The following is a 19317-nucleotide window of genomic DNA, read 5'->3' as shown; positions in this document are numbered from 1 at the left end:
GCCATCTCAAACTAGACAAATCAGAATCTAATTCTAAAACAGCTACACATAGTCCTAATCCAATTCTGATTTCCAACTAAAATCAGAATCCAATTCCAACTAGGTCTTCTATCTTTGTGACCAAAACATATTCTTTATAATAATTGTCTAAACATACAATTATTATCCTTATATATTTTTGATCACCAAAGTCCATGTTACCTTGTAATGGGCTGATACCTAACAGGTTGCACTGCTACGTTCTCTCCTGTTACTTGCTCTCTTCAGGCCCCTACTTGGACGAAGGCACTAGAGATTGGTAAAGTAACTAATGGTCTATACATTCACAACATGTGCACTGAGACTTCTACTCAAAATGCTGATAATTCATCACATGTGGCTGCTTCTACTCAACTCTGGCATAATCGCTTAGGTCATGTTCCTTTTCCAGTCTTGCAAAAGTTACCAGTTACTGGCATATCATCTGCTTTGGCTCCATGTGATAGTTGTATGTTAGGTAAACAGACACGGTTACCTTTTACTCCAAGTGTTTCTGTAACATCTGAAATATTTCAGTTGGTCCATGCTGATGTATGGGGTCCGTACAAACAGAAAACACATGACAATTGTATCTACTTTCTAACAATTGTTGAAGATTTCTCCAAAGCTACTTGGATTTATTTGCTGCCAGATAAAGGGCTTGTTTCTTCTATGTTTCGACAGTTCATACCTTATGTTAAAAATCAATTTGATAAGACTATTAAAGTGCTACGTACTGACAATGGCACTGAGTTTGTTAACTCTGCTTTGTCCACATTTTTGGCTGAACTTGGGATAGTGCATCAAACCAGCTGCACATATACCCCACAGCAAAATGGATTAGTTGAACGTAAGCATCGTACTTTGCTGAATGTGGCACGATCATTACGGTTTCATGCTGCACTTCCTCTTAATTTTTGGGGTGATTGCTTGTTGACAGCTGCTTATTTGATAAATCGAACTCCATCACCTTTACTGAAGAACAAGTCGCCGTATGAGGTGTTGTGTAATGAGCTGCCAGACTATTCTCTTCTCAAAACCTTCGGATGTCTGTGTTATGCTACATCTCTACCTCACCCTACGGACAAATTTGCTCCACGTGCAGTTAAGGGAGTATTCTTGGGTTATCCTTTTGCTAAAAAAGGGTACAAGGTTCTAAACTTGAATACTAGGAAGGTCTTCTTATCTCGTGATGTGAAATTTTTTGAGACGATCTTTCCTTTTCAATCAGTCTCTACTCCTTCTATTCAACAACTGTTTCCAGCTGTCGCTTCATTTGATGATTGTGATCCACTACATCTTACTACAGAAGGTGATCGTGCAGAATGTAGTACTAATTCTGGCTCTCCCACCAGTGAAAATACCATTCTACAAGAGTCTGCTGAAACTTATTCTACACCAGCATCTTCAGAATCCATGCCTACTATAACACAACCACAACCAGTTCCTGCTCGTCCCCAACGTACACATAAAATGCCTGTCAAATTCACAGACTATACGGGGCTTCCATCACATTTAGCTTCACTCATCACAGTTCACTCTACTACTTCTAGTGATAATGCTTCCACCCTTCCATCATACATATCATATCTTCCATTTGATACCTCCTATGTGCATTTTTTAGCCAATATCACTAAAATTCCAGAACCGCAATACTATAAGCAAGCTGTGTTGCATGATTGTTGGTGTGAGGCAATGAATGTTGAATTAGCAGCATTGGAGGCTAATCAAACTTGGGAGGTAGTTCCGCTGCCTGCAGACAAGAAAGTGGTTGACTGTAGATGGTTGTACAAGGTGAAATATAAAGCAAATGGTGAGTTAGAGAGGTATAAGGCTCGCCTGGTGGCAAAGGGCTTTACTCAAACCAAGGGTGTTGATTTCTTTGAGACATATGCCCCTGTTGCCAAAATGACTACTGTTCGACTTGTCCTAGCATTAGCTGCGAAATTCAACTGGTTGTTAAAGCAACTTGATGTCACAAATGCGTTTCTCCATGGAACCCTTGATGAGGAGGTATATATGGCTTTACCTCCTGGCTATTTTCCTTCAGTTGAGTTACAGCAGCGCTATCCTAATTGTCGTCTAGTTTGTCGATTGTTGAAATCCTTGTATGGCCTATGTCAAGCTCCAAGACAATGGTTTTTAGCTCTGTCTGCAGCTCTGTTGAAATTTGGGTTTAAGCCAGTCGTTAGTGATTCCAGTTTGTTCTGCTATCAGAGTGGCTCTACTATTGCTTTGCTACTAGTCTATGTCGATGATATGATTCTGACTGGAAATAGTGAGCCTCTTCTGCAGTCCATTGTTGCATTTCTAGCAACACAGTTCAAAATCAAAGATCTGGGTCCTCTCAAATATTTTTTGGGATTGGAAATTGCTCGTTCTTCTACTGGCATTTATGTAAATCAGCGTAAATACACACTGGATATTATTGTAGATACTGGCCTGACAAATGCTCGTTCTAGCTGCATTCCTATGGAACAACATCACACTTTACAGTCTGATGAATCTGATATACTTTCAGATGGTTCTGCTTACAGAAGGCTCATTGGACGCCTGATATATCTCACAATTACACGCCCTGATCTCTCCTATCCTGTTCATGTTTTAGCCCAGTTCATGGCAGCTCCTCGCCATAATCACTGGATTGCTGCACTAAAGGTTGTTCGCTACTTAAAAGAGACATGTGGTCAAGGCCTACTTTATACAGTTGACACTAATCTTTCTCTGACTGCGTTTTGTGATGCGGATTGGGCTAGCTGCCCCACTACTAGACTGTCCCTTACTGGATTTTGTGTTCTGCTGGGTGGGTCTCTCGTTGGCTGGAAATGTAAAAAGCAACAGGTTGTATCTCGATCATCAGCTGAGGCTGAGTATCGATCTCTTGCAGACACTTGCTGTGAGTTAACATGGATAGTATCCTTACTGCATGAACTCAATCTCAAATCTGTCACACCTATTTCATTGTTTTGTGACAACAAATCTGCACTACATATAGCCTCCAACCCTGTGTTTCATGAACGCACCAAACACATTGAGATTGATTGTCATTTGGTGCGTCAAAAGCTTCAGCAAGGGCTTATTACTACTCATCATATCTCTACCAGAGAGCAACCTGCAGGCTTGTTTACCAAAGCTTTGTGTTCCATGCAACTGCAGTATTTCCTTGCCAAGTTAGGTGTCTGTAACTTGTTCAGTCCTCCTAACTTGAGGGGGGATGATAACGGTGCTACTGCAGATGCCAGCTCACAGCCAGCTCAGCCAGATGCCAGCTCACAGCCAGCTCAGCAAGATGCCAGCTCAGCAATTCTGTTAGACAGTTAGTTACAGAGTAATGTGTATAAAACTAGAGCAACAGCATTACTGTAAAGATGACACACTATTATGAGATGTAAATACAAGTTTGTTTCTGCATATCTCTCTCTCTCTTTCTCTCTCACTCTTTAGCTTAATCTCCATTTGTAACACTACTGCACTTTTTACTTTGTGATCATAGTACATTGCAGTCTATATATATTATATATTTCGCTTTGTAAATTAATGGCCGAGTAGATCTCCACACTTGACAATATAGGTTGTGTATGAAATAGTTTTGAAGTTGAAGTGTGATAGCGTATGTAGGTTAGCACTTGCATGTTATATTTAACTCTAGTACAAATTTTTATACTATATTACTTTTGAATCAGTGGCAAGGAAGTAAGAATATTGAGTAATATTCAGCTCTAGTTTAAATGTTCACTGTATTACTTTTGAATCAGTAGCAAGGAATCATAATCAATAAAATTATAAGGTTATATTCCACCTGAGGCAGAAGATTTACATGCCGAATCTCTGCCCCGGGGCATGGTGGTGCTTGAATTAAGAGACAGGAAACACTGCAACAGATCCTTAGCCTCATATATCTCTGTTTCTCCATCATTGAGCTCTTGAAGTCTTCGTTCGAATTCTCTGAGTTCTTCGCAACCGCAAAACTCACGTCATTAACTGCACAACTAAAAACTGACCGGAATGGCGGTTTACAGATGCCATAAAATCCCTGTGGAGTTTGTGTTTGTATCAGAGAAGAAAACATAGTGTGAGGAGGGTTGTTTATTTTTTGGATTATAAGCACACATTTGGCGGAAAGAAAACCTATGCTAGAAACCCTACAATCACTAATTTTTCCGAGAGTCTCCTGCATTTTCATCAAAAACCTACGATTAGTGTCATCTAGCGGAAAAAAAACTGCTGATAATATGCTGCATCATACGTATGTCAGGACCCGGATCCTTATTTATCATGGGCCTGCGAGTTTTGTTATTTCCATAATTCAATCTTCACATTTGGCGATTCTGAAAAGTATCTGTTTGTTTCAGGTTGTGTAGATTGCCGAAACCAGGATTTCATAAAACTCTGGGCATATAAATTTAAGAACAAAAGTTTCTAATTTTAATAATAAACCTTAATCCTTTCCTGATTTTCGAAGATTAGCCGGGAATTCAGCTTATTTATCCCGCAGCTGTCCTCCCAGGCTCCCATGCATGCATGCATGGTAGACTTGGTAAGACTGCTGTCTGTCTAGAAAAGGATGAAAAACATTACAAAACTAATTTAGCAATAAAACACATCAAAAAAATAAGTATCCTTCAATATATGTATATTCAATCGATGTGTTTAGGCTAGTTACAGAGGTACTACATTGCAAATTGCAATCCCCGAGGTGGAACTGCGGCCAACTTGGCAGAGATGGAGACCTAACACTTAGCAAAGCAGATCCAGAGGACGAAGGGGAGAAGGAAATTTATATTTACATATAGGTCGACTCTGTACCTATGCATGTAGCTAGGTACGCAGGTATGCTCTATATACATTCTTGGAATTTAAGTTGAAAATGAAAGATAGAGGCAGAAATTTAAGACAAAACGAAAAAGAAAATGAAAGAGAGGTTGAATTTCTGAGGAGATCTTGGAAGAAGGGGAGAAAAAGCGACTTGACAATGAGATTACTTGCTTGACTGTTGTAAGTTAAGTTGCATCTCTCTCCTTGCTTGACTGTTGTAAGTTAAGTTGCATCTCTCTTTCTCCCTCTCCCTCCCTCCCTCCCTCTCCCTCTCCACATCTCTCTCCCTCCCTCCCTCCCTCCCTCTCCCTCCCTCCCTCTCTCTCTCTCTCTCTCCCTCTCTCTCAAAGTTTAAGCATTATTTAATTTTGATTCCTCAACTCATTGTAACTTAATAATCTTGTGATACTCATAATGGGGCTGTTTGGGAACTGAAAGCAAATTCTGCTTCTGGCTTCTTCTTTTCTTGACCCGTTTATGTAAAGAAGTAGAAGTACTTTTAAGAAGCTGAGAATGCTAGCTTCTCTCTCACAGCTTCTGCTTCTTTTCCAAACACTTTATTAACTTATTTACTTTTCACTTATACTCCAATTCTTTATATTAAGTATAGAATCACTTTTTTAAGCTGGGCCAAACGGCCCCAATGTGTATATAATTGAGTTATGAGTATCCAATCTACTAAACACATTCTGACATCCTGCAGTTAAAACAGCTGCTACAAATCCTGTTCTACATTCAACTGTCCGTATATAAATCCAGATAAGAACAGGCAAGACACTGCAATTCATGAACAACCTCGATTTTCACGTCTAACCAAAACATTGCTGACTTCATTAAACTCATTTGACACTCATGAGTTCTTGATTTATTCATTTCTTGTAAAGACTAGAGCACAATATTCACTCGTAACAGAATTTTAAATTTTTGACTCGTCGAATCACTATAAAACTAAATCCGTTGCAGTTGCAGATGCAAAGCCACAAGAACGAATGGAGTTTGTGAAAGAGTGTCATTGGCAATTAAAAGCACCAAACATCTTCTGCACATTGTGCATTGTCTGAAGACATGCGGCACCAGCAAAAGGGCTCAATATTCCTGATCCATTCTTGACAGACTAGGACGAGGTTGATCAAAAATATGTGACAATTTTGTCAGATCAAATCTGATGCATGCATGCATTGGTCCGAAACAGAGACTAATCTTATGCATGCATGCATTGGTCTGAAACAGGAACTGGAATTGATAAATAACGAATTTTGTTCATTCAAAAGACCATTTTGGATCGAGAGTGGATAACTGGCTCTGATTCCATATTGAGAACTAGTCCATTCAAAATCTTAAAGTGTTAAAGAAGGTCTCAAATAAATCTAATGTTATATTTCAACAATGATCAATCATAAGCACACATGAACAGAATCTGGCAATGAATACAATTCAGGTTTTCATCCCCAGGTTATCCTAGCTTCAGTATTACGACATTAATTTTGAACTAACAGATAAATTTCGATTCTGTCTGTCAAAATTAAAATCACATAGCAAAGAATTTTTTGACTCAAACTATGCAAGGCAAATGAAAATCAACAAAGAACACAAATATAATAATTACTCCGCTTTCAAAAAAAAAATATAATAATTACTCCCTCCATCTCATATTATGTGTGACTATTAAAGAGTCAAATTGACTAGACTTTGACCATAAATTACACATATTATCCGACTTAAAAATATTAGAATACTTACTTTATTAGAAAATATATCTAATCTCATTCAAAATCTATTTTTCAAATTTTTAAAATAATTAATAAATTTTCTTTAATTAGTGATCAAAGTTTGGTCTGACCAAGTAATAATCAAAACAGGACATATAATACGAGAGGTAGGGACTACTAAAAATACGAAAAATGTTTAGACTCGGCGATAACACGACTACAAGACTTCTCTTGCGACTCGGAGGCCGGACTCTTGATAGCCATTTTAAAACTCACCGAAAAAGTAGTTTATATTTTTATTATTTACTAGTTGATAACCCGTGCTTCACGGGTTTAAATAAAATTTTAAAATTTATTATTTATCGTAAGAATAATATCTTTTTTAGTTACATTATCATATTTTTATTATACCTATTTAAATTATTGTTTTTAAATGATATTTAAATTATTGTTATTTAATGTAAGACTTTCTATATATTAAAATTTGATCCTACTTTAAATTTATTTCATTACAATATGGGTCCCTGTTCTATGGAGTCCACAAAATAAGAGTATTGGCGTCCAAAATTATTTAAAAATAATCTACTTGTTTCAATTTTAATTTTTTTTAGTTTATAATATTTGTAAACATCTGACAATTTGCAAGTTATGTTCTACAATATAATCGTTGCAATCAAAAGATAAAACAATTATATTATAAAATATAAATCATTAAACACTATATATGTTATAAAATATAACTCATAAGTAGAATAATGATCATAATGATTGTAAATGTTGAAAGATGTTAATGATTAATTGATAATTATATATTTAAAACTACTTAAGGATGGTAAATTATATATAAAATTTGAATAATTAAAGATAATATTTATGATTAAACTAAAAGATTATGACTGGTACTTACTGCGTCTTAAATGCGTACTTTATGGAACTTAACTCTAACAATACGTTTTTTATAAGTAAAATTACTATGTTGTTTGATGATTTTTAAATTGTGAAAATAATATTCAACACATATAAGTTCGTTTATAGAGTCCTTAATTTTGAACAAAAATTCAAAATTTTAAGTCACAATTATTTTATTCATTTAATAGGCAAACATTATATATAATTCTAGTTGGAGTTTTGTAGATCTAACAGTTGTTGTAGTTGTTTGATAAACTGATATTGTAGTTTGACAAAATTAATTAACTTTCCAAAAGTAATTTGATATCAAATATTTTGACGTATATCTAGAGTTTTGGTTCTTTTATTATATGTTGCAATATAGATAATTACTTTATATTCTTTGAGTTTCTATTTGTCAAGTCAGTGTTATCATCGCCTTATTCGTCTTTATCGCAATTTTCTGAAAAACACTGAATGATAGTAATTATTATTATTAAAAAAATATGACCAAGTTTTTTGATACTTTGGTATCAATATTGAATCTTGTTTATTTTAATTCTAAAATATGATAGAAATTTTATAGATTTGTTTCGTAAATTAAATTGTATGAGTTTTAAAAATTAAAACGAATATTTGACGTATATCTAGAGTTTTTGGGTTTTTTATTTTATGTTGCAATATGGACAATGATTTTTTTTTTTGAATTTCCATTTGTCAAGTCAGTGTTACCACCGCCTTATTCGTCTTTATCGTAATTTTCTGAAAAACACTAAATGATAATAATAATTATTAAAAAATATATGATCAAGTTTTTTGGTACTTTGGTATCAATATGAATCTTGTTTATTTTAATTCTGAAATATGATAGAAGTTTTATAAATTTATTTCGTAAATTAAATTGCATGAGTTTTAAAAATTAAAACGAATAATTTCGTTGACATTATTATTCAATTGATAAGATATTATATTAATATCAATATGAACTCCTTATTTATTTGAACTCTGAAGCATGATAAAAGATTTATAGAGTTGTTCTGTATATTAAATTATTTGAGTTTTAAAAAATTAAAACAAATAATATGTTGGTAATATATTTTTATTAGTGAGATAATTGTTTAATACAAAATCCTGTCAAATATAGAAGTTTTTTGATAATAGTAATAATTGTTGAATAAAAAATAATATGATGATAGCCAAATTTTGATATGAATTTTATAAAACTGTTTCATAAGTTAAATTGTTAGCGATTTAACTGTGCGGATAAGATAAATGTTATATTAAAAAATCCTAAACACCATGGAAGTCTTTTTATAATAGGATAATAATCTTAACCAATATTGAAATTTTTAATAATAAAATCCGAATCAATATAGAATTCTTTTCATAATTGTATAATAATTATTATAAGATCCTAAAAATTATAATAATAAGTATAAAATCCTAACAATATGAAAATTTTTTCATAATTCTATAATGGTTATCGTTATTAAATAAAAAATTTATATAACAGTGTCCTAATAAATATTGAAGTTTTTAATAATAAAATTCTAATCAATACAGAAGTCTTTCACTATCCTAATGAATATTGAGGTCTTTAATAATAAAATTTTATTCAATATAGAAGTCTTTTGATAATAATATAATAATGACTATAAAATCCTAATCAATATGAAAGTGACCGAATTTGGGTACTTTGGTACCGATGTTCCACCGAAAGGTGGTTTGCTTATTAATAAAGGGTATTGATATTAGAATTAGAATAGACTGGATGATGCTCATACTCATCCTGATAACACCTTAAAATTTAAATTTAGAAAAGTCATAACGTAATAATTACTGTAAGAAAACAAACTACGTAGCCGCTGACCCCATCTATTCCGTCTCAAAATAAATGTCTTTCAATTTTTACACATAACTTAGTATGTAAAAACGAGTCATTTATATTTGTTATTTCTAAATTTTCTGAATAAAAATATAATATTTAAATTTCTTTTCCAAAAAATCTTAAAAATTAATATTTTTCTAAATTTAAAAGTATGTGCAAAATTAAAACCACACATTTTCTGAAATGAAGAAAGTATGCGCGCTTAAAATCTACTGGAAAGGAGCTGTTCGGGCCCATCATTTAACGAGCTGTTTTCGTAAGTCGATAGTTGGCGATTAGTCGCTGTTTGGTCCTTGTCCTTATACCAATCATTTATTAATGAATTTGATTTATTTGATTTTTGAATTTTTCCGAATAACGTTTTTACTTTACTTTCCAAGTTAAAACAAGTCTAAATTATTTCGTGTCTCGCCTTCAATGGTCGCCCGTTATTGAAATGATAAATTATTCCTCAAAGATCTTTGATTATATTCTTTATAATAATCATATATTAACTTTTTTATTTATTATCGTCTATAAAATTAAAATTTATAGATATTTCACAATGACATATTCCCTACATGTATTGTTATGATCCGGTTTTCAATTTCATAAAAAAATAATAAAAATTCTGATATAAAATTTAACTTCAACATTTTAATTTGCCACGACTCGAAACCCGAAACAACGATCTCATTAAATAATTGCCCCTGTGTGGCAAAGTTTGTCTCTCCCGTGTGAGACGTTGAGTTCAGTTGACCCAGAAGGGAAGGCAAGTAAACAGGAAAAGAACACAATAGAAGTGTCCTATAGTCTTTGACGGTTTGGAAGTTTATGTCCATAAGCTAAGCAGCTAAATATCTTGCTTGAAAGGTCAAATTAAAGTTTGTTATACATGGAGTCATGGTTAAGCTACTAATTAATATATATAATATTCAGTACTGTTTTAAACTATAAAAGGAAATCCATGCAGCAGGTTTAGCGATATTGTTTCCATTGTTTCAGAAATTTAGAGTTAAATATTATGAACTCCGGAGACAACGGCTATTAATACTCAAAATGTATGCATAGAAATATATGCACAAACAGTACTAGTATAAAACAGGGTAACATACATTCTAACGGGAAAAAAGCGCTAGACAGTTTAATCCTAAATTTTTGATGTATATACTGAGGGTGTTATAGTATTATTCAGCGGAAAATTGTCTCACTCTAGATTTTTTTTTATGTCAACAGCGTTTTTTTCGCTGAACATAATAGTATCATTTATATGTTCTCGACCGGCTATCATAAAACAGATGCAAGGAGCCAGTGATAGTCTGTAAAATAATTATGGAAGCACTGTTGTGTTTAGGTACAAGTAGTAAAATGGTCCTGACTCAAAGATTCATATTAGTAGTAGTATAGTGCTTTGTTCATAAGAAGGTTCCAGGAATCAAGGGTCAAGATCATGTGCCTAGACCCTTAAGATAAGGTAACACAGAATTCCTCTCTCTGTCTCTCTCCCTTCCCCCCCTCTCTCTCTCTCACTCTCTCTCTCTCAGCTTTGTCTTGTTTCTCTTATATTCTCCCTCACTCATCTCACTTAAAACATTTTGCAAAGCAGCTACAATATTTGCATGGGCTTATGATCCATTTTAAGATGAGCTGGTGGTCAGTGAAGGTCTCTGCTGATACCGAAACTATTCCGAGAATCGACACAGAAACAAGTAGCTGTACTACAAGGAAGAGTAAAAGACAGAACATGAAAGCATCCAAAAGAATCAGCATTATGGTACTAATGATCATCCTAGTTTTTGGGCAGCTATGCACAGCAACTTCAGCTAAACATGTTAACTCCAGTCCCTCTAGCTGGACTCTGTCAAGGAAAGCGAGGTTTTTTCGAACAGAATCAGTTCATGCAGCTGCCACTTTAAGTCCATCTGAGTTAGAAGCTGTTTATTCTGATGATAAGAGACTCATTCACACAGGCCCAAATCCTCTCCACAACTAGCTACCTATCACTCCACTATGAAGATATCGATCGACTTACGAAGAGTCCTCATACATATGAGCTATGTTTTGCTACTGTTAATTCTAGAATTCAATTGGAAAGAATTAGTCCCTTCAAGTTCTTCTCTTTCCTTGAAAGAGAATTAATGGCAGCAAAATATTAGCTTTTACAGTCATGCTTTAATAAGGTCATGGGCAGCTGCAGAAGCAATGGCAACTGAGAAAGGGAAGGAGATAGTTATAGTAAGAGCAAAGGTAGCTATTAGTGTTAATGCATTTGTTTCTTTTGCAGTCTTCTTTATTCTGTTAGAATTTATTGTATTTGTATTGTTGATTGAATTGTTGTAGTTACATCTATATGTTTAGTAGAGTTTCTGTATCATATGTTCTGGCAATATCAATTCAGCACTCCTTGTGTATAGTTTGATGTATTTTGCAGTGACGGAATCAGATAGTAGAAATCTATTCAGGGCTCGATTGACTTTCAAAACTCAACGATACATATTTTTAGTTCTGACTGTCTCGGAATCCTGGTTCCCTAATGTTATTATGTACTGTATATATGATCCTTTCTAAAACATCTATGTACTAATCACTGACTTATTACAGAGGGGTGAATCTGACTTCTCATTATTAATCTTTTATCTGAATGGGTTAAAAATCTTGTGAGTATCTAAGTTCCTGTCTTTTAACACTCTCTCAGTTGACTGTGAAAAGTTTCAGCAGGCTTAATACCAAAAGGGGTTAAATGCAAAGTAGAATGAAGTCAAGATATAGTTAACTTTTTATATATAGACCATGGGAACACAAGTAATTAGGGTTGCAGCCTTGCAGGTTAGCCTTTTTGCATGTTATGTTATTGTTAGATCCTTCTGTTCCGTACATTGGAAGATCTATATCGACAACATTATACGTTGATGGTCGAGATCTTGCTCTGTCTTGTTCATATATTCAAAACTATACAATTACTACCTCCGTCCCTATTTACTTGTCATTTTGACTTTTTGCACATAATTTAAGGTGATTAAAAAACATAGTTCCGCTCATTATTTTTAAAATTTTCTTTTTCTGAATTAAAATATAAACTATAAATTTTAATTCAGAAAAAGAATATTTCAAAAATAATGAGCGGAACTATGTTTTTTAATCACCTTAAGTTACGTGCAAAAAGTCAAAGTGACAAGTAAATAGGGACGGAGGGAGTACTATTTACTAATACTCTATCTCTATTTTATCTAAATTCACTAAGATACATAAAAACAGAGAACTCGAGAAGATTAATCATTTAACAAAGAGAACTAACCAATAACAAGAAGAATCCGCAAACATACAGTTACACTCCCTTTGTTTGAAATATAAGTCAAAATACTTAGAAATGTATGTCAAAAAGTCAAATGACTTGTGTTTTCACGGATTTTCTGGTTTTTGCTTAACAACCACTTTTTGGTTAAGCGGCGTTCCAATCTGATTAATAATGATGAACTCCTTACATGCACAAAGATCCCCGTAAATGAGTAGTTGTTAGTGTGTGACCAGACAGACTCATATTTTAAAGCAGAGGGAGTAAAGAAAAGCACATTAATTGTGCAATGACATTTTGGAAACCCCCCTCCCATTCTTCCATGTATTACAAGTCAAGTCAGTGAGAGTTGGTAAAAGAGAAAACAAAAGCTGCAAAGGCATCAGGACTTGAATACGCTTAATGCAGAACATTTATGCAAATTCATCACCAGAACTTGAATTTGTCTATCTTAATATAGACAATTTCAAAAATCAATTAAGTACAGTATCATATCAAGGTAAACAAAATTTCTGCAATGAAAAGCTTATTCATAAGAAGCATTTGACACAGTTGGTCTCAGCTTTAATAATTTAGCTGGTGGGCTCTTGTATTGATTATTCCTCCAAGGCCTCTCATTATCTAATTTACTCAGACTTAAATGCCTCTATTTTTTCAAGAGGTATGCCTGTCTCACCAAGCCAGCACGCATTCTCAAGGTTAAGACAATGCCGACTTCGAAATGCATTCATTACAGCAACTTATTTTTAGTTGAATGAGTCCAGTGATCCCTAATTTTCATTTCCAGATTCTTTTATGCATTAGGTACCAAAAATGAATGCACAGCTTTCTTAGTATCGTTGCTTCGAGTTATTAAGATGTAGTTGGAGCTCATGCCAGCTTGATAGTATGTTGAGGGCTGTAATTTCGGGTCCATTGTGTTCGTAAACGTGTTAAATGTTGGCGCTTTACTTCCTCTGTCTTGAAATATAGGTTATTTGACTTTTTAACACACATTTCTAAGTTCTTTGACCGTGTCGTTTAAATCATTATTTTTAAAATTATTTTTTTGAATTATAATATTAATCACATTTTTTTATTCATAATTTTTTCAAAAAAAATAATGATTTAACTATGCAGTCAAAGGATTTAGAAGTATTTGTAAAATAAATCAAACGACCTATACTTAAAAACGGAGGGAGTAATCATTAATATATGAATCATTTCTTATATTGAATTACTTGGCTCAGGTTCTATGTAATTTTTAGGTTCAAGTTGTATGATCGTATTGACGACCGAGTCAGTTTCGTGTCATGTTCGGGTCGATTCAGACTTTAGCAACCCTACATCTTTCATTTATCTTCACATAGAAATGTTTATGGAATTTTTTGGTTTCTTAGGTTCCTGCAGAAGATTTGAGCAGGGATTGAAGATCTTTCTCTAGATCCAGATCATGGGTTCTTCCTTAATAAAGAAAGAACTTCAAATATGGATATTAGCAATTATCAAAAGGATAATTTTAGATACCCTTCTAATACAGGGAGCAGAAGGTCTGAAACAGACAGAAAAGGTCTCAGTTTGAAAGTCAACTAGTAAAAGATTTGATTAACTGGCAGAAAAAGATGTTTTTTAGTCCAATAGGTAGCTGAAGTGGCTACACTATTTTGGCTTTGACAAACTTTTAGGGTTATAGGGAAATACTGTAACAAACACTAAATGTTATGCTATTCACACATTTCTTGGGTCTAATGTCACCTCTTTGCATAACAAAGACTATGTCCTCAAGGTGAGATCTAGAAAGTACTCTAAAATAAACAGAACCTTCTGAAGGAGTTATTCCATTTTTTTCAACTCAAGGACATAATTTTTTGACAAAATAATTGGATTATTGGGAGCTAGTCCTTGGAAAAGAAAGAAAACAAGTGTTTTGGAATTGAATACTTAAAATAATTCTCGAAGAGAGTGACTGTTTGACAGTACTTCTTTCGTCCCAAATTAAAATTAAAATTAGACTTTGGAGTAAAAGTGGTCAATTGAACATGTTTTAACTACAAATTACATATTATATTACCGAAAAAAATCCAAAATATATAAAAGAATACTTTTTAATTTGCAATCAAGCATCTGCAAATTTGACCGATAAAGGTCAAACAAAACAGTTACTTTGGGACGGAAGGAGTATATTTTATTGTGGATGCATGAGGGACATTGAGATCTTAATTTTGTGAATGAAAATAGTTTTTCCCCGAAAATGAATGTTTGCTTGCAACCGTAATAATGCACATATAAATGTTCTTTAAAGAAGGATGATGAGGATGCAACTACCTCTAGAAAACTTAAGTTTATTGCTTCCATCTACCCACCAAGTCTGTACTCTGGAGTGAAAGTGCTTTATCAGAATTGCTGTATATGTTCATAGCAGCACATTGAAGATCATCTGCACTCAGAAAACAGTATATAGCAACATTACCATTTAGGAATGTATAACAAAAGAACTATACGGAAAGGTCCCACTGCTCGTTCACAGCCTGGTTGTGAAGGCTAAATTTATCACAATATCAACCACTCAAACACGATATTAATTTAATGTTAATCAATGTATGTCATATTCATGATTAATCATTCTACATGATGCTTTGTATCTGATGGGTGGTTGGTTTTACACAGAATGAATTAAAGGAGGTGCTATTTAAAATTTCTTACACGAGAGAGCAATGGTCCTTGAGAATGTCACCAGTTGAGCAGTATATATCGGGTTCAAGACAGAGTTTGACATAACAAGAGCATCAATAAATCTCAGGACCATTTACATATTTCAGTTACACAATTGTGAGAGAGAGACAAACTTTTGTTATTCTCCCTCTCTTTTTCTCTCAAAGAGTACTCTTAAGATAGCATACTGGTAATTTATTGCAACACTTTGCATTAGGACAATAAGAGGTTCCTAATTTAATTCATAAGAAACCTTGTAAAAATTTAGATCATTTTATATTTTGGATGGCATTGCAAAGAAAACACAGAGGTGCTTTTCTAACACAAGATGCATTGTCAGATACAGAAGTAAACAGTAGAATATCGATGATCAAACGATCTTCATAGACACTGGGAAACATTTTGCATATGTAGTGTGCCAAATTATTAACCTGGACTGTGATCCTTAGTGGCTTCAGAGATGCCAGTTGCCATAGACATGTACTATCCAGTTATGTCCTGCAAATTAGTGACGATGTTAAGAACGTAGTAAAATTAATTAAAACAAGTTCCATCAGAAATATCCATCTGACAGATGCCATCGAAAATCTGGATAGAAATTTCAGTACCATTGGTAAGCTTTCCACATTGTTATCAGCATCATAATTATCAGTTATTCACAATAACAGATTATGATGTGCATCAAGTTTTAATATCCAGGTCCGACAACTACTCGCTACTGAGCTAAGCTATGAAACATTAACTTATATAAATGGCACAAAAATTGGAGAAGGGACGAATGAGCCATAAATCTTGATTCTAAATTGAGCAGTATAAAACTTGAAAATCTATTCTGAATATCATGATTGGACATACATTTTGTCGATAATACAGCATACATAATATCTGACAATCAGCACAAGAAGTATAAGATTAACTATTAGCTATATACAGTCAAAATTTATTTACAAACCAGATCTTCAACATTAAACAGAGGGTTCAAATAAATGTGATAGAACTATAGAAGTAGTTGATCACCCTAGTTGCTTTAGTGCATCTTTTATTTCTCTTTAAATTTTTCCCAAACTATTTAAAATTAATGCCAATTTAATGACTTCAGTTATGTTCTGATTACAAAATACTGAGAGCAGTCAACTGAAATCCTGATCATATATGAATGAAATGATGTCAGAACATACTTGAGGGCCTCAGCATACAATAATGATTCTGATTCCAACATATATGAAACCCCTCAGCCTTCATAAAACCACAGAACATTATATATCAAGGACAGGACAGATTGAAGGCTATAAATACAAATTTCTGGGTCAGGTAAGAAGTGCCTTAAAATGGAGATCAGTGGATATAAAAGACCCATAATCATCAGAGCTGATGTGTATCAACTTATTTTCACTTAGTTGCGAATGTATTGAAGAGCTACATTTCTTCTGTTTATAAGTCGTGGTAGAGTAGATCTTTGTCCATGCAGAGTCTGTTTATCTTATCGTATGCACATAAGAATATTATATAATCCTGCATACTAAGCATATGTCACTCATTTGACAAACTTATATATGATCCGTGTCACTGGAACATCACATACGAATAGAAAGTTGGGCCTCAATCTTTAATCAATTCACCAACAGCTTTTCTTCATAATTTTGTTGCAGTTTGAGTGACAAAACATAAATCACCATTGGCAAACTGGGAGAAGGATGCATTAAGCCAAATCACCAAAAATCTTTGCACGAACAAGACCCATGTTTGAAATGGTGGAAACGACTCTTATCTCTCATGATGATCTCCCTCATGGTCATTTTTGAGACGATTTTAGCAAATGTATGGCAGTCATCGCATGTCCTCAAATTCTTAATCACTCTGATAGGCATCTGACCTTCTATATTGATAAGACCAAATACAATAGCAAGCTTTTCACTGTGAGTGCTAAGTGTTTCTTCTCTTTCCTCTTCGTCAACATCATGTAATACGGAATCAGACTTTGGGCTGTAACCCCATGTTTTTATCCTTTCAATTAGTTCCTTCAAGTTCTGGTATATTCTTGACATTTGTGGATGCCATCTATCTCCCGCATAAAGAATATGAATTTGGCCATTATACTCAATTGAGCTGTATGCAGCCACTTTCTTTACACCTTTTTTACGCATTTTGTGCCTAACTTTTGCAACACACTTCCACCTGCCTGCAGCTGCATACATGTTGGACACTAGAACATGATATGATGCTATATCAGGGGATAATTCGAAAAGCATGTCCGCCGCATGCTGCCCCATATCAATATTGTGATAAATTGAACAAGCACCTAATAGAGCTGCCCAAACTGCTGCATCGGGCTCGATTGGCATGGTTGTAATAAAGTTATAAGCCTCTTCAAGGCGTCCTGACCGACCAAGAAGGTCTACCATACAAGCATAGTGTTCTTTTCTAGGTTTCAAATTACAATTATCCGAGTACGTCATGTTATTGAAGTTATTCCATCCTTCCTCTACTAGGCCGGCATGGCTACAGGCACAAAGAACCCCAAGATAGGTCACACTGTTTGGCTGTACCCCCTCATATTTCATCCTGGAGAACAATTTCAGTGCTATGCCACTTTCCCCATTCAAAGCATAACCCCCAATCATAGTACTCCAAGAAATAACATTCCTGTAAGGCATTCTATTAAAAAGCTTGAAAGCCATGTCCATACATCCACATTTTACATAAACATCTAACCTTGCATTATCAATAAACACATTACCTTCAACCCTTCCTTCCCTCCTTCCAAACTCATATATTTTCTCCGCAGTCTCCAAGCACCCCAATTGTGAACACGCTGACAAAGCACTCACAATAGTCACACCATCCGGATTAATCCCCCCTACACGCATTTCATGAAACATCCTCAAAGCGTTCACAGCATAACCATTTTGAGCATACGCTGAGATAAGCGCATTCCACGACACCAAATCCCTATCCTCCATACTAAAAAACAACTTCTCCGCATAACTCAATTCCCCATATTTCACATACATCATCATCAACTCAGTCCTCACCATAGCAATAAACTCCAACCCGTACTTCAAAACAACAGCATGAACCGCAGCACCAACCCAAACATCCCAAAACTCAGCGCAAGCCTTAACAACAAACGGGAACGTAAACGGGTCGGGACGAACACCAAGACCATGCATATCTCTATAAAGGGTCACAGCTTGACAGGGAATTTCATATTTAACATACCCTTTTATTAAAGTGTTCCATAGATAAGCTCTTGGCTTGTGCAATTCATCAAACAGTTTGCGTGCATATGACATGTCACCAAGCATTATGAAATTTTCGAGTAATCGAGTGATTAAACTGTTTTTGATCGACAACCCAGTTGTTAAAAGTAGTGCATGGGCTTGCATGAGCTGAGTGGGACACGAAGAGTGAGCTTGTAATAGAGAATCGATTGCTTGTTTTGTTAAGGGGAACAACCGGGTCAAATTTGACCCGGATTGTGTTGGTTTTAGTAGCATGCCTTGTTGAACATACAAGACTCGGCGTGACTCAGGTTTTTATTCATAAATTATATTATAAATAAATTGAAAAATTAAAAATTGTTAAGTATCTGCTATCGAAACTAATCAGTTAAATGTTAAATTAAGAATTTTTCAGAGATTTTCGAGAAATAAGAGTTTTTCTAGTCAATCGAATTATAATCGATAAAATAATAAAATATATTTTAAAATTGACTAAAAGATTTTTAATAAATCAGAAATATTTAGAATAATGAGTATTTTATACTCCTCGAATTGAGCTATTTTACAACAGAAGTTGAATTTTATTTGTTGAATAAAGTTTGGTGAAAAATAAAAAGTGCTTATAATAGGTCATGAAAAATAAAAAAAAACCGTGAGATCTAGCTTATTTTTCTTGTACTAGCTTAAATAATTTATAAGTCACGGTTTTTAAACACTTTTAATAATATAAGTTAAGACCAACTTTTCACTTATAATACATTCTTCTATCTTAAACTATAATTTACTTCTTTAAATATTAGTCGAACTATCATTTAA

The 19317-nt window shown here is 34.1% G+C and overlaps 1 protein-coding gene and 1 long non-coding RNA gene across 2 annotated transcripts; one reads left to right on the top strand and one right to left on the bottom strand.

Moving 5' to 3' along the window:
• The first annotated feature begins 10521 nt into the window (after window positions 1-10521).
• Window positions 10522-10980, top strand: LOC108198749 (uncharacterized). Its single transcript, XR_001802164.2, has 2 exons — window positions 10522-10771; window positions 10904-10980. It is a non-coding gene; the product is annotated as an uncharacterized LOC108198749 (long non-coding RNA).
• Window positions 10981-14766: 3786 nt separating this feature from the next.
• Window positions 14767-18790, bottom strand: LOC108197656 (pentatricopeptide repeat-containing protein At2g01510, mitochondrial). The gene is made up of 3 exons (XM_017365333.2): window positions 16459-18790; window positions 15712-15778; window positions 14767-15005 (listed from the first exon to the last, which is right to left on the bottom strand). The coding sequence occupies exon 1, from the start codon at window positions 18775-18777 to the stop codon at window positions 16990-16992; it is 1788 nt and encodes a 595-aa protein (XP_017220822.1). The 5' UTR covers window positions 18778-18790; the 3' UTR covers window positions 14767-15005; window positions 15712-15778; window positions 16459-16989.
• Window positions 18791-19317: the final 527 nt, after the last annotated feature.

This window comes from Daucus carota, chromosome 8, assembly GCF_001625215.2.
Source record: "Daucus carota subsp. sativus chromosome 8, DH1 v3.0, whole genome shotgun sequence".
NCBI classification, from domain to species: Eukaryota; Viridiplantae; Streptophyta; class Magnoliopsida; order Apiales; family Apiaceae; genus Daucus; species Daucus carota.
Note: the sequence above shows the minus strand (reverse complement) of the source record. Positions and strands in the feature narration are given on the sequence as shown.

Coding starts and splice junctions, on each gene's coding strand:
- LOC108197656 (XM_017365333.2), bottom strand. CDS start 18,777: ATGCTACTAAAACCAACACAATCCGGGTCAAATTTGACCCGGTTGTTC.